This window comes from Aaosphaeria arxii, assembly GCF_010015735.1.
Source record: "Aaosphaeria arxii CBS 175.79 unplaced genomic scaffold BU24scaffold_4, whole genome shotgun sequence".
NCBI classification, from domain to species: Eukaryota; Fungi; Ascomycota; class Dothideomycetes; order Pleosporales; genus Aaosphaeria; species Aaosphaeria arxii.
In genome coordinates this window covers 2,451,080-2,466,535 of record NW_022983477.1, presented here as the reverse complement: position 1 = coordinate 2,466,535, position 15,456 = coordinate 2,451,080, and the positions used below count along the sequence as shown (strand labels likewise).

General features: G+C 50.1%; 4 protein-coding genes across 4 annotated transcripts; 3 read left to right on the top strand and 1 right to left on the bottom strand.

Annotated features, from left to right (window-relative positions):
- Positions 1-1,108: 1,108 nt before the first annotated feature.
- BU24DRAFT_346329 (serine protein kinase-like protein Sky1) lies at positions 1,109-2,891 on the top strand (the record flags this gene model as incomplete). The annotated part of the gene is made up of 3 exons (XM_033523483.1): positions 1,109-2,085; positions 2,143-2,395; positions 2,451-2,891. 3 exons carry the CDS (start codon positions 1,109-1,111, stop codon positions 2,889-2,891), a joined length of 1,671 nt encoding a protein of 556 aa, XP_033384432.1.
- Positions 2,892-3,962: 1,071 nt separating this feature from the next.
- Positions 3,963-5,217, top strand: BU24DRAFT_462292 (uncharacterized protein; the record flags this gene model as incomplete). The annotated part of the gene is made up of 2 exons (XM_033531987.1): positions 3,963-4,254; positions 4,307-5,217. The coding sequence occupies 2 exons, from the start codon at positions 3,963-3,965 to the stop codon at positions 5,215-5,217; spliced, it is 1,203 nt and encodes a 400-aa protein (XP_033384431.1).
- Positions 5,218-8,395: 3,178 nt separating this feature from the next.
- BU24DRAFT_193406 (uncharacterized protein) lies at positions 8,396-11,510 on the top strand. Its single transcript, XM_033521728.1, has 2 exons — positions 8,396-9,996; positions 10,030-11,510. The coding sequence occupies exons 1-2, from the start codon at positions 8,702-8,704 to the stop codon at positions 11,423-11,425; spliced, it is 2,691 nt and encodes an 896-aa protein (XP_033384430.1). The 5' UTR covers positions 8,396-8,701; the 3' UTR covers positions 11,426-11,510.
- A 1,720-nt stretch (positions 11,511-13,230) lies between these two features.
- On the bottom strand, positions 13,231-14,762 carry BU24DRAFT_346270 (uncharacterized protein; the record flags this gene model as incomplete). Its single annotated transcript, XM_033523480.1, has 2 exons — positions 13,231-14,324; positions 14,375-14,762. 2 exons carry the CDS (start codon positions 14,760-14,762, stop codon positions 13,231-13,233), a joined length of 1,482 nt encoding a protein of 493 aa, XP_033384429.1.
- Positions 14,763-15,456: the final 694 nt, after the last annotated feature.

The following is a 15,456-nucleotide window of genomic DNA, read 5'->3' as shown; positions in this document are numbered from 1 at the left end:
TCTCGCATTGCGCATCCCTCAATTCACCAAGAACCGAGCCTCAACAAGAGTCATTGCACCCCCTCCCCACATAGCATCATCACATCGCATCGCATCGCAGCGCATAGCATCGCATCGCAACTCCCTTCTTCCTCTTGTCCTGTTTCTAAGAGCAAGACACACCGACCCCCCTCGGGTCCACCAATCATAGCGCGTGTACTGGGATAGCACCAGCGTTGACGAGCGGCTAAGCCCATCTCCAGCAATTGGGAGAAATCGCTGTCTGTGCCAGTGCGGGTGCCAGTGCCAGTGCAAGTCAACGTCAGGTTCCAACCCATAGTTACCTACATTAACATTTTACTCTTCCTCAACTCCGTACTTTATACATCCTCAACCCTTCCGACCGTACTCGCACCGCCCATGAGCGTAGCCCATCGCCTTCCGAGCGCCTGATCGCCGAGCTTTCCAACCGTCCAACCTCCGCTCCTCTTTTACACTACCGTCCGCAGTCCACGCCCTGTGCGCGCGCGTGGCGGGGGAAAGTCATCATGAATGGGAATGACATCAAAAAGGCCGCCATCAACAAGGCAAAAGCCGTTGCGCAGGCTGCGAACGGGAATGGAGGAAAGAAGAGGCGTAAAGGTCAAGACTTAAAGCCCATCATTACAACGGAACAACAGAAGAGCCAGGACGCATCGCCTGGGTCGGCGGGCTCTTTTCACTACAAGTACGTTGGGTCCTCTCTCTCTCTCTTACCTTATACTTACTACACTACCTACTACCACTACCCTACATACATTACATTGTCCGGTCTGCTGCGGCGGCGGCGGCGGCGGCATCTCTACACTCTCACACACTCACCCTCTACTACTACTACTACTTCTCATTATTCTCACCACTTCTCCCTCTCTGCTCATGTAGCCAACTTTCCACCTTGTCGCAATGCTCAACCTCTCCCTCTAAAAGCCTCCCCCTCCCCTCCTCCCCTCATCCCGCCGCCCCCACAAACCCTTTCGCACATTGATCATATCCACCACTACACCTACCACCTACCCAACTCCCGGCACGTTCACAACTAAATACCCCGCACAGTGTACAGAACACGGCGTCACCGCTCGGCCACAACAAGATGTCATACACCAACCAATTGAGCCACTCACCTTCCTCGTCATCCTCCTCCGTCGATGAGGCTGACAACACCGCCGACGAAGAAGATTCCGAGGATTACTGCAAGGGCGGCTACCATCCCGTCCAGGTTGGCGAGGAATACAAAGATGGCAAATACACCATCGTGCGCAAGCTTGGCTGGGGTCATTTCTCTACCGTTTGGCTTTCGCGAGACAACACCAACGGTAAACACGTCGCTCTGAAGGTGGTGCGCTCCGCCGCGCACTACACCGAGACTGCTCTGGACGAAATCAAGCTCTTGAAGAAGGTTGTGGATGCGAACAAGGACCACCCCGGCCGGAAGCATGTAGTAAGCCTGCTCGACTCTTTCAACCATCGCGGTCCCAACGGCGTCCACGTCTGCATGGTATTCGAAGTGTTGGGAGAGAACCTTTTGGGCTTGATCAAACGATGGAATCACCGAGGCATCCCCATGCCCTTGGTGAAACAGATCACAAAGCAGGTATTGCTCGGCCTCGACTATCTACATCGCGAGTGCGGCATTATCCACACCGACCTCAAACCCGAGAACGTCCTCATCGAGATTGGCGACGTGGAACAAATCGTCAAGACCTACGTACACGACGAACCCAAGAAGAAGGGCGAGGATGACAGTAATAGAAACGGACGCAGGAGACGGAGAACACTCATCACGGGCAGCCAGCCGCTTCCGAGTCCGCTCAACGCCAGCTTCAATCACGCAGATATCACCAGTTTCCCGGGTATGGTAGGCCCGCAGAGTCTGAACAAAGTGGTGAATGAGAGTACAGGTAAAGAATCCCCCATAACTGGCTTGAGTCCACCTCCACAAGACGGTTTTGTAATGAGTGGTGCCTTAGGCACTTCGTCTTCGTCTGGCAGCCTATCAATGGCGGAACGTCTGGGTATCAAGAGCCCATCGTCCGAAGACGATGTTCAGAAACAGCGCGAAAAGACGGCGTAAGTATATTCCCTTTCGGAGAATTGAGAACACACAAACTAAGCGCTTGAGAACAGAGACCTCCTCACAAAGGATATATCCGGCATCAGCTTGGACAAATCGAGTAGCCCACCCCCCAAGAATCAAGAAAAGTCCAGCCATGACATCAACTTCGAAACCATATCCGTTAAGATTGCAGACCTTGGCAATGCATGCTGGGTAGGTCATCATTTCACCAACGACATTCAGACCAGACAGTATAGATCTCCGGAGGTCATCCTCGGTAGCAAATGGGGTGCTAGTACCGACGTATGGAGTATGGCAGCAATGGTGAGTTTGTCTCTGGTTTTCGACTGTGTAGCGAGGTTTACTTATTCTACTTTAGGTGTTTGAACTCATTACAGGCGACTATCTTTTCGACCCCCAGTCTGGTACCAAATATGGAAAGGACGACGACCACATCGCGCAAATAATTGAGCTTCTAGGCGCCTTCCCCAAGTCCCTCTGCATGTCTGGAAAATGGTCGCAGGAGATATTTAACAGGAAGGGCGAGCTACGCAACATTCATAGGCTTCGTCACTGGGCCCTACCGGATGTCTTACGCGAGAAATATCATTTCAGCGTGGAGGAGAGTAAGAGTATCGGCGGCTTCCTGCTCCCAATGCTGGAGCTTTTACCCGTAGACCGTGCCAACGCAGGGGGGATGGCAAATCATGAATTCTTGAAGGACACAAAGGGGATGGATAACATCGACCTGCCCATTCCGATCGGAAGCAAAGGAGAGGGGATTGATGGATGGGCAACCGAGGTTAAGAAGACGAGGTAATGGTTGAGATATTTGGACTTATGAGAGCCTGTGGAATGTTCAAGCAACGCAGTGACGTGAAGGTAGAGTTGGTAGCATATGGCGACAAAGAGGATGAGGACAAGGAGGATGATGAACATGATGGCAGTGGGATGGATAGTGTAGGCTCAGGCGTCGATGATGCGATCTTGGTCTGTCTAAAAATGGCCATTCTTTTCCATTCCCGTTGGCTTCCTGTCTGTTTTCTGGGCCATGCGTTTGTTGGTCTAGACTTCGGACTTCCTGGCGTTTTTGAAAGTTGGATCATCAAGCGATGAATGTTATCACGAGAAGATCTTGTCCCTGATAACGGCAGCATACGACAAAGTTACGAATCCTTGCTTTCCCCGTTACCCCATTACTGTTTGGTTCCAATGTTTTGGTCTCTTCGTACCTAGGTATATAGAAAGCTCATTGGAGCACGGGTAAAAATCATGACTTTGCTGCAGTCCAAAATGCCCATCAGCCTCAATGCAAGCCGTACGTATACAAAGCCTTTAAAAGATGGTCTCTGATGCCAGAGAACCCCAGCTCTGTTGGGGTGCCATTCGCTTGTTACGATCAGTATTGTGCAACGATACGAGTGCCAATCAATGTATGTATCCTGGAGTGACCTAGTGCGATGCATATGAATGCCATCCATCACAATGTTACTGCTCAGCCTCCAACTATCAGGCGCCCTCAGCTCCATGTGCAGGGCTGGATTTAAGGAGGCTTGCCTGGGAGGTCCATTCAGCACTAGTTTAATATCCAAGCGTGCAGATTAGGCATCTCACCGTGAACCCGCACCAATACCAGCACCAGAATGTATCATGCGATGCTAAACAAAAGGTGCGGGGCGGCGATGCCTCGCCAACGAAAGTCGTACCTTCCGCCGCAAAGTAACCTTTGATTTACACATACTACTAGGAGCTCACCAAGTACCCAAGACCTATATACCTTTCCTCGTTCTCCTACCTTCTGCATTTTTCGTCGGTCTTGATTCATCGACTGGTTCGACCTCCTTCACGATCCACCTAACGTTGACATATATCTGTGGGCAGCGAATTCCAGATGGGAGTAATAGAATGGTTGTGCGACATTCGCTTTCATCGGAGCTTGGTCCTGCCCCCGAACCCAGAAACGAACAGAACGAAGCCATTGCGAGTGTCCTACGCCGATTATGGTGACAAGGATAGCGACGCAGTCGTTCTATTCTGCGGCGCTTTGATGGGCATGAGAATGTGCTATTCGCCCCTCGACCAATTAGCAAAACTTCATAGAGTACGGATCATTCATCCGGACAGGCCAGGCGTAGGCGGGAGTGACCCAGTGACTCAACAAGAGAGGATAGCGATATGGCTTGGTAAGATGCGATGTCGAATATTCACGATGCATCGATCTCACTGTTGTTCTAGAAATAGTGCCTCACCTCCTACAGCACCTCCGTATTCCTTACGTATCGTTGGCGAGCCATAGCGGTGGAGACATCTACCTACTTAATACTGTCTTGACCCACCCCCACCTACTGCATCCTAAGAATCCATACGTCACTTTCTTCGCTCCATGGGTCCATCATTCACACTCTGGCGTGTCTTCGTTGCGCGCGACTGAGCTGCTACCAGCCCCATTGATCGGCAAATTTGCCTCTGTTGCCCGGTTCGTAAACCAAAATGTCGTCCCTTTGGCGGGGTTGAGTGGGACACTACTCCATGGCATCAGGGATTCATTCACACATTCCACACCTGCTCCAGCACCCGTGCCTCTGATGCCAACAGCTACCGATGGGTCCGGAACGACGCCTGTTCCTTCACGTAATGCCGACAATGCATCCGATTTGGATCTGAATGATCCCAAGATCGTAGAGGAACTGCGAATGCTTATCGTGCAATACCTATTTGCAGAACAGACGGAAGGGGTCTCAATGGACGCACAACTGTTTCTGAAAAAGCCACAGACGACTCATTGGTGCTCGCCAGACATCTTCTGGTCAGACATTGACGACGCTGTGCCTCTAATCAAGAAACTCATCAGGGACGAGGGGGCAGCGGGAGGAGGGGAGGGTAGAAATTGGATGTTCACGTCTTTCCACGCCGAGGAAGATTCCATGGTGGGCGAGAAAGGCAGGACTTGGTTTGATGCCTGCTGGACGAAGGATGCTGACGGCGAACCTCAAGATGATGCAGGAGACGGCAACGGGAAGTTCAGATACGAGAGCAAGATCGTGCCTAAGAGTGATCACAACTATCTCATGGACCCAGCTTTTCAAGCCTCGAACATATGGTTGGAGGGTGTGAGGGCAGCTTTCCCGCCTCTAGAAGAGGTTTGATAGCTTCCGAGCCACTTGTTATTTTGGGTCTTCATGGGATCGTGATCGCTAATAGAGTGCTGCTCAGGAAGTCTTAGACCCAGAAACACATCATGATAGTCCATCCGATCGTGAACAGTCCCACGCCGCGGAATCCAATGTGCGAATGAGACACCTCGCTCTGAGAGCAAGAAGAACGATGCGGAAGTTCACCTCCAAGAAGTTCGAATCAACGCCCGCAAGTCCACTTTCGAGCCCCGGGATGACGCCAGTGATATATGCTCGAAGGTCTTTCGACGATGGTTCGACTAGAGCGATCCATAGAGGGAAGACCGGTCATGGCATGAACAATGAAAAGGGGAGGCCTGATTGGCTGGACAAGTTGAGAATCTGAAGAGATTGTGGACTCCCTGTGAACTAAGGACTACGGACTTTTGATGGGGGAAGAGGGTGATTTGAGGAAGCACTGATATTCTTATTTCATGGCCCCTACTTGTTTTCGCAGTGCATGGCCATTTCATTAATAGACTCTATCCATAATGTGAAAGTGGACGGGCATCCACTGTGAAGTGTCACTACTATGAAGTTGAAGATCTCCATCGAGATGCACTCGCAGGCCGGCACAGCCGTAAGAACAGCACAGGCAGTACTCGGTCCACATGTCCGTCGACCACCCCGTACAAGGTAGCAGTACGAGGACATGGATTCCTACGGACAGACAAGTCTAGAACCCTTCTGACAGCTCTCCAGATCCTTGCGAGGGAGATTGTCTCTCTCGACTCCAGAACTAAACGCAAGAATAAACTGGAGAATATTGTGGACAGTTTTTGGCCAGTGCGAGCTCGAATGGGAAAGTGAGTCGACAATGGGCGAGGTTCTCAGGTTTGGATACTCGTGTGTGCATGTGCAACGAGGAAGGGGAGATTATGGCGGAGGAGGAATCGGCCAATCAGAGGATAAGCGTGTTTCATGAGAGTGTGTCTCAGACAGCCACGGGTTGCACGGTACGAACGGGTAGGGAGAAAAAAAAGATTTGAGAACGAGACGAGGACGAGACGAGGCGCGACAAGGCGCGGGTGGCGGAAACGCAAGCTAAAAATTCCCAACCGTCCAACAAAATCCTAAAAGGCGAAGCAATTGTGGCACTGACACTGAATGGATACTTGCCTAGATGAAAAGAAGACGAAGAAAAATAACACACTGAACTCCCAGATCAGGAGCTCATCCGTCCACTCGGAACCCAGGTGCCGGGATTGCGTGGCTCTTAAGCCTTGTCCCCCTCCTCTTCCCCCATCGACGTGGTCGAGGACGAGTTTCAGGAGCAGGTACCTGGGAAGTTATCCGTTCGTATACGGGACGGGTAGCAGGGTAAATCCCCATCCCCCTAGAAGAAGAAAAAGAACCCTCTCCGCAAATGTGAGTATTTCGAGATGAGCGAGTAGCTAGTGCTCGAGTGAAGTCATATTTGCGGATACAGTGATGCTTGCAATTATTGTGTGGGACATGGGGAGCTCTCACGATCGATAGATGATGTGCTTGATGGGGCAGATCGAGTTCGATGACGATCAATAGTGGTCGGGTAGGAAACAGACTCAGGAGGAATCCGGGATGAAGTGGATGGATGGGAGGGAATTTGTTGATTGATGGAATGGTAGATTCGATCGGGGATCCACGCACATCATCTCCATCAGCTCAGGGATGAAGATGAAGGAGGGGCGTTAGGCTTGGATCAAAACTGGATATTGGTAGCGACGGGAAGAGGAGAGGATTGACGTTGATAGGCAAAGTAGTACCTCCAGTGCCTCCGTATGCATGGGAATAATTGGGGAAATTGGAGCAACTAACTAATTAGTAGGTTTGTACAAGTACATGGGCAGTTTAAGAGTCGAAGGCTTTGGTTGCTTTTGAATTGCTCAAAGCAATGGTGCAAGAGGCGTTGAGTGCGACTGTTGCTTTAATTTTAGAATAAGTTTGACTTGAATCGTTGTCGTTGGATTGTTGTTGTTGGGGTTGAAGTGTTCGACTTGGTTGAAGACTTTTGAGGAGGCGAAAGGTGGAACGCGCATGCCCTTGGGTTTGGCGGCAGCCACTAAGACTAGTTTTGACGGTAGTACGAGACCTGATTGGCCGGATGAGTCTCTGATCTAGCGCGTTTCAGAATAGTAACGTGGCGTCGCGGCGTATTTGTACCTGAACCGCTGAACGATCGACCGACAGGGGGGAAGCGAGGGAAGGGGAGGGGATGATGATGAAATGAATGAATGAATGGGAATAGGGAGTAGGGAGGCGTCGCCTTACTCCGTACACAAGTAATGAATTGATAATTACAAGTACTTGTTTGTATTCATTCATTCAATTCGACTGGAATGGTAGCTTTTCGAACAGCAAAAGGGTAACAGACTCAGGTACCTAGGTACATGGACGTATCTACTCCGTACTCATGCTATACTGTGTAAATTCATCGGACTCTTCCCTTCAAAGTGGACTCTGTTACTCGGACAATCAATCCGCCATCCAACATCCCTTACGGACTGGAAGAGTACTGTACGGAGCACTAACTTGATAGAAACCTACCCAGGTAAATAACACATTACAGATAACGGCTCCGGCAAGCTCTCTATCGATTGAATGGGTGATAAAAAAAGTCAATAACGAACCAAAGAGCCAATCAACGAGTGGAGGAAGGAAAAAAGACTGTTTGCTAGTAACAAAGTACGCGGTGCACGGAGCCTCCCGCATCGACAATCACTCCCTTAAACCTTTCAGTCGTCACCTCCACTCCACTTCACTCACTCCACTAAACTACCTAGATACTCCCTCCCTTACGTATCTTTTCCATTCATTTCTTCCTCGGTCTCTTCCAACGCCTCTCTTCTTTCCCTCTGTAATTAACTACGCCATACATACTCTCCTTTCGTCACTCACTAGGCCAATTCTCCACTCCGTGCCTCCATCCCATACCACGCCGCTCAGCTCGATTTGGTCCTCAACCGAGGAGGTGGATATCTTCCAGGGATCAGGCCCCAGGGGACACCGACTCTCGTGCTCTTCTTTCTCACAATTCTCTCCAACTACTTCCTCTCTTCTTCCTTCTACTCGTTCACTCGTTCACTCGTTCTCTCCTTCCACTCCTCATTTCCTATCTCTGTCTTCTGCTTGCCTCCTACCACCACCACTTCCCAAGGCTTTGTCTGCCTTTCTTTCACCCCATCTACTACATGACCGTCGGCAGGCCTTCGTTCACTCACTGTCACTGTCTTTACCCATCCATATTGTGAAACGCGCGGGTATCATCTGTTTTTCCTCCCTTTCCTCGTCTCTCCGACGATCTGCGCCTCTTCATTCGTGCTCGACGCACACATCCCTCTAGCATTCCTCCGCCTGTCACCGTTTCAAGTCCACACACCCACATCCACCCACACAAATCAATACACCAAAAGGCCGGCTCCACCATAACTTGGACCCGGACCCCTTCAGCCTACCTATAGCTCCTCCCTCGTCAGGCATGAGCCATCCTCAAAAGTCCCCATCATTCCGTCTCTCTCGACAGGGCTTCCAACAACTCAATAACGGCAACAACGACGCCGACATGGCCGCCAATAATCAAACTGACAATATCCCCCTCCAGACTGTAGTCAGTCACACACCCTCCCAGAATGCCTATCGTTCCGATTCAAACAACGAGAAGACGGGCATGTGGCACCGCGCCGGTCGAAGGAAGCTGCAGAAGATCGACTCGCGGACTGGAGCACCAATGCCTGAGAAAAGAGACAACTCTGAGGAGAAGACAGCCCTCAACAAGATGGGCAGGTTCTACACCAAGATCCTCAACTTTAGCATCGTCACTCGTTACATGATCTACGTTGCCCCGCTGGCCCTCATCCTCGCTATTCCCATCATTCTCGCTGCCATTCACCCCGGAACCGTTGGAGGTACTGACAGTAGGCTGTTCTGGATCTGGATTGAGATCATCTGGCTCAGCTTGTGGGGATCCAAAGTCGTGGCTCATTTCCTACCTCGCATCTTCGAATTCCTCGTCGGTGTCGTCAGCCCTGGCATTAGGAAGTATGTCATGCTGCTGCGCGCTTTGGAGAAATCTCTCTCAGTTGTTCTCTGGATGATTGTCAACCAAGTTACCTTCGAAGTCCTGATAGATACCACTAGAGGTTGGAAGCAGGTGATGCAGCGCATTTTGCGAGCCGCTTTGGTGGCTTCCTGCATTATCCTAGCCGAGCGTGTCTTGATTCAACTCATCAGTATCAGCTATCATCGCAAGCAGTTCGATACCAAGATCAAAGACTCTAAGCGCAACATCTACCTCCTTGGTCTCCTATACGACGCCTCTCGTGGCCTATTTCCATCGTACTGCAATGAGTTCGCTGAGGAGGATTACGTCATCCAGGACTCTCTGCAATTCAACTTGGGCAGCCGCAAGCAAACCCATAAGCGTTCTGGATCGAATACACCCTTGAGGCTGCTTCAAGATGTTGGGCGAGTGGGTGATAAGGTCACTTCCATCTTTGGCACCGTCGCACAGGAGATCACCGGAAAGAAGATCTTGGATCCTAATTCTGCTCACTCGATTGTCCTGGAGGCACTCGACAAGCACCGTTCCTCGGAGGCTCTTGCGAAACGTATCTGGATGTCCTTCGTCGTCGAAGGCAAAGACGCCCTCTACCAGGAAGATTTGGTTGAGGTCATGAACGGCAATCGCGAGGAGGCGGAGGAATGTTTCGCTGCTCTCGATCGTGATGGCAATGGGGATATCAGCTTGGAAGAGATGATTCTTACTGTTACCGAGTTCGCACGGGAGCGCAAGTCGATTGCTACCAGCATGCATGACGTCGACCAAGCCATCAATGCGTTGGATGCACTTCTGTTCACGATTGTCTTTATCGTTTGCGTTTTCGTATTCATCGCCTTCCTCAGTCCAAGCTTCACTGCAACTCTGGCCACTTCCGCGACTGCGCTCCTCTCTCTGTCTTTCGTCTTCGCTGCTACCTGTCAGGAAGTCCTGGGTTCTTGCATTTTCTTGTTCGTCAAGCATCCCTACGACATTGGTGACCGAGTCGACATCACCTCGGAGGCGCTGACTGTTGAACACATTTCGCTTCTCTACACTGTATTCAAACGCGTCACCAACGGAAAGACACTCCAAATCCCCAACATCGTCCTCAACAACTTGTGGGTCGAGAACGTCACTCGTAGTAAGGCTATGCGTGAGCAGGTTTCAATCTTCTGTGACTTCGGTACTTCCTTCGAGGACATCAACGATCTCAAGAAAGAGATGCTGGACTTCGTTCATGATCCTCAAAACAACCGCGATTTCCATCCCGAGTTCGAGGTCGAGGTCGTCAGCATTGCGGAAATGAACAAGCTAGAGCTTCGTTGCGAGATTCGACATAAGAGCAACTGGTCTAATGAGGCTCTCCGATGTGCCCGTCGTTCGAAGTTCATGTGTGCCTTGGTTGTTGCCCTTCGCAAGGTGCCCATCAACGGCCCAGGCGGTGGTGATGCAGCTCTGGGCGCTGCAGGCAACCCGTCTTGGTCTGTGTCCATCCCGCCTGCCGAGGCTGTTGCAGCTAGGGAGAAGTTCAACAACGACAGGGACGCGGCGAGATTGCATCCCACGATTAAGCCTGAAGCTTCGGACGACAAAGGCAAGTCGACAAGCACTGACTTCCTCAATGTCAACGTCACGGAGGCTAGTGCAATCAACAATTTGAATCAACGCAAACCCGGAGTCGATCATGTTCGTGACGATACGTGGGATGCCCGCGACGATGTTAGCACCATTGGCCGCCCAAGCATGGATCAGCGACCTGATATCGACGAGGTCCGTGGCCTTCTTCACAAAGTGAACAGCAGTGGCAAGCGTAAACAGTCAGCCCAGCCACCATCTGAGTACTCTCAGTCTCAGCAGACTCTTCCCAACCAGGCTGGTCCGATGCTGTCCCCTAACGCATATGGCAATCAGTATGCACAGCAGCAGCGCGCCCCGGGTTCTCCAAGCTCAATCTCCACTGGCCACATAGAGGAATTCCAATATCAATCCATGGTCCCGCCTCCGAGGTCCACCAACCGCTCCGCAACACCTACTGGCAGCAATTATCCTCCCGTTCCAACCCAGCAGTCACACCCACCACAGCGAAGCCCCAGCGGGTCTAATAATCCCTACCGGGCCCAATCCCCTACCGATCCAGAGGAACGCCACCCATACCGACCCTAGATCTTCTCATCCCACGCAGGTTTAAGGGTGGAAAGTCTTTTGGGCTGTCTCAGAAGCCTTTCTATTCGCAGTAACCCCCGACAATGATGACATGGGTTTAATGAATTTCCTTTCTGTAGCACTCTGTGTCAAATAATGTTTTGGTTTCTAAATTCACGAGGCATGTAGACTTAACTCCATCCAGGTTGACAAAGAGTTTGACACCTGCGATATATTTTGTAGCACTCTGATCTTGTGTTCAACATTTCTTTCCTTTCATCGTGCTTGCTTACCTCGCCCGAGGCTGGATGAGCGAGCCATTTGAAAGCGTCTAGTCCATATTTCTCGTTTTCAATATCATCATACGGCATTTTTGCTCCGAGCGTCCTAAGCATGCTTGCTTTATTGCTTGTCAACCGGCATCCAAAAGCATAAGATAGTAGGAGTCACTTGTAAATTTAAGGGCATGTAGAAGAAAATAACAAATCAAAAAATTAGTGATTCAAATTGAGAAATCGGAGATATTGTAAAACAGGATCATCGTTCAATGATCAATATTATGATGACATGACATCTGTGATGCTTAGCCATTCCGGTAGAAAGGGTGAACGTATACATGCATGCGATAGAACTTGTTGCGTACTTGCAGAGGGGTCGGGAACACAATGCCGTGCATTTTCGTTTCCTCTACCTTTGCCATCACTCCTTGTATGGTAAGAAAGATGATCTTACACTCATTGCTACGTCTCATGAGTTACATCTCCATCTTGCGCCTCGACCGTTGAGAGTTCATGATGGATTTCCACCGTTGATGGGCGGTATCTTCTCATCATTTCTGCCATTTCCTACCCAAGAATCATTGTTGTTGGCTGATCTTGAGACTGAAGAATAATTACACGTTTCAAATGTCCTGTTAACGTTCGCGGACGCTAATTCACTCAAAAGATCTCGAACTTTGGGTTCCTTGCCAGGCCGTTTTATTACGAGTAAGACTTCCTTTCTTCTCTTTCTGTTCTCTAAGACCTTTGGGTCTTTCGCAACTTGTAGGGACGTATAACCAAACAACGGGGCTTCAAGGTCGCTAAGACACCTTTGCACTCTTCAACATGCTCTACAGGATCGAGAATGCATTGAAGAACGGAGGACGACTGTAATTGCTCGTAGATCATATTTATTGACTCTGTATAGATCTGTACCTTCCGAATTTCAGATGGTACACCTTTCCGTCAACTTTCAGTGGAGAAGGTGCAAAGGCCGTACACCTGACCTGCCAACGAAGCAACACCAATTGCGAGAGACACGAAGTATATCTTAGCCATACTGATAGTTGTGAGTAAGCTTCCGTCTCGAATTTCATCTAAAGTAATTGAGTGAAAACCCATCAGCCGGGCTTCGGGCATAATCCAGGTCAAAAACGTTCAGCTTGAGACATGTGTAACTGGATAATACAGTTTCGGGAACGAGAGACACTGCACCGTAGATAGTCTACACTCCACCAATTACGATGAATAGGCACTGGTCCCTCAAAATCGTGGATCCTACAGGCCATTCCACTTTTTTGAACGGGTTTGATATGGGGGCTATGGTCTTGTTAGGGTGATTGTTCTAGGCGGTGCGCGTGTCCGACACTCAGATTACGAAAGGCTCAATCGAGACGGAACAACAGAACTGATTGTAATACTATTGTACGGAATAGACACCTATTATTTGCATTACCAAAAGCTCGCTCGTTGACATTTTAGCTATATTACATTATGAAACAGGTGATGAGTTCCCACCGATCCTTTCTCCTTCCTGTGACATCCATAGCATCCACTTCAGCACCTTTAGCCCGCTTGGTAAAGACCGAGTGCAACCACATGAGGATTGATTAAAGAAAGATTAAATGGTGTGAAAGGCAGATCTGCATCAGTCAGAGCGACAAAAGTCGTCTGATTGACACCAGGGTCGCCTTGAAACACCTCAGCTGCAGGCTGGTAGGTGTATCCAGTCTGATTCCCCGTAACCTCGAGTGGGGTGTAGGTGAGGTTGAGTTGACTGACCCACGCCACGAACTGAGGTTGGCCCGCAGAAGTCGACGTAAAATAACTATTGTTGGGGCCAATGGCTTTACCAGGTGCGTCCCAAGTCAGATTGACGAGCTTGCCGGGGAACGACAGCGGCTCGGACCGGTTGCGCGCAATGGCTGGCCCGCAACTGTAGCCAGTGACATTGAGGTTCACGCACGTCTCGTTGGCAGGGATGGTGGAGTTACTGGGGTCAGCAATGCGCTGACCGACTACCTCATTCGGCTCCGTGTCGTTGGGAGAGAATCGATTAGGATTGGCTTGGTTGATGAATCGAAGTGTAGGGAAGTTCTGCCATGCGAGGCGGGTCGTGTTCCCGGGACAGCTGGAGATGTATGGTGCCAGATATGTCCACGCCCATGATTGTGGAAGACCTGTTTCAAACCATACAGGCATGGGATGTAGGCCAAGCATTTGGCGGAAGGAGAGCTGTTGACGCGCTTCGGTGGCGATGGACTGAGAGAGAAGCTGCGCGGCTTCCCGACTGTCAAGATGGTTGATGAACCCCCAAACACCAGCCTCTCCCCAAGCTGTGAGCTTCTGATTGAAGTCGATGAACTCTCGTACAGTCTGGAACGGGTAATTGTATGTGCACTGAGGAGGTGCTGCCTCACCGAGCATGTTGGTGAGCAGTGTAGCATGCCCTGACTCCTGTTGTGCCATGAATGCTATGTAGGAACGATCTTCCGCTGTCAATCCGGCCGCCAGGAAGTCTTCTTCGGAGAAAACTGCTAGACCATTGTTGAAAAGATCTAACTCTATCCACTCCTGATACAGTCCAAGAGTAAGAGATTCATAGTCAAAGTCACTGTTTACCATATACCTTGGCTGTGATCCATTGGTCCCCAATCCACCTACGAGAACAGTTAATCATGGTTCTTGATTTGATTGGGATAACACTTACCATTAGGTACATATGGGGCTGCGGCGGGGTTCTGGAGTTTCCCATCGGCATTGTAATATGTATGGGTAGGATTAGGTGGCCCTGGCGCAATTGTACTTGCGATGGTTGCATTTGCTTGCTCCGCTCCTGATATAGTAGGCGTGCCCGAGAACGGTCCATGGCTGGTCTGCCCATCTAGATTGGAGCTGACTCTTGGGTATTCAGATGTTGCAGAAGTAGCAATTGCTGGAACAATAGAATCAGGACCGAATGAAGTTGCCGGTGACCCTGAAGGTTGTGATACTGCAAAGCTGGCATCTGCACCAGTGTATCCAGGCACTTGCGGTGCTGGCGCTGCCGCAACCAAGGCTGTAATCAGTGTGTATGCGTATAGAGACTTAATAGACATCTCTGCGGAATGCTCGGTTCGATTGGGGGTGCAGGAAATTTCCCCCAAAGCGCAGCACATTGTTTATATTCATATCCGGCGACTTTTCATCGGCGTCTAAGTGAACGTCAAAGCATACCCATTGATGACAGCTACCAAAGCTTTCAAATGGCTTATTACCATGATCTCATCAATTGCTACAGCCGGAAATGGACAAGGTTTAGTAGGGTACATCGGTATTCAGATGTATGGATTTGAAGCCTTCAGATCAATACCAGGCCCCACTACCATCTAGCGTATGGATCGCTTCTTCGGGATTATGAAACGAACGAATTAGAATCTCAACATAACCCTACTTCTACGTATGGGTCTAAATGTGCATGAAGCAGGGTATACTGCGGGTTCGGCGGATCTGACTGTGACGAAACGGTGACATGGTACGCGTAGGAGTTTAACTGCCGCTAGTGGAGTATGGTCACTAAGATCTGAGTGTCCAGAACAAAGAGCAACGAAAGCATACGCAACCATTTCCACATGGTAAATCTATGAACAGAGGAACAGCGACGAACTCCTACTCATATAGCCGGCCATCCCGACTCCTCAGGCCAATTGACGGAGCAATCGGATCACTTAAATTTTACTCGTATGAAGCCCATGCTGCATCGTCCCTACCATATGAGGGAAAAGGATTTCTCAATTTCCCTACCATAGAATT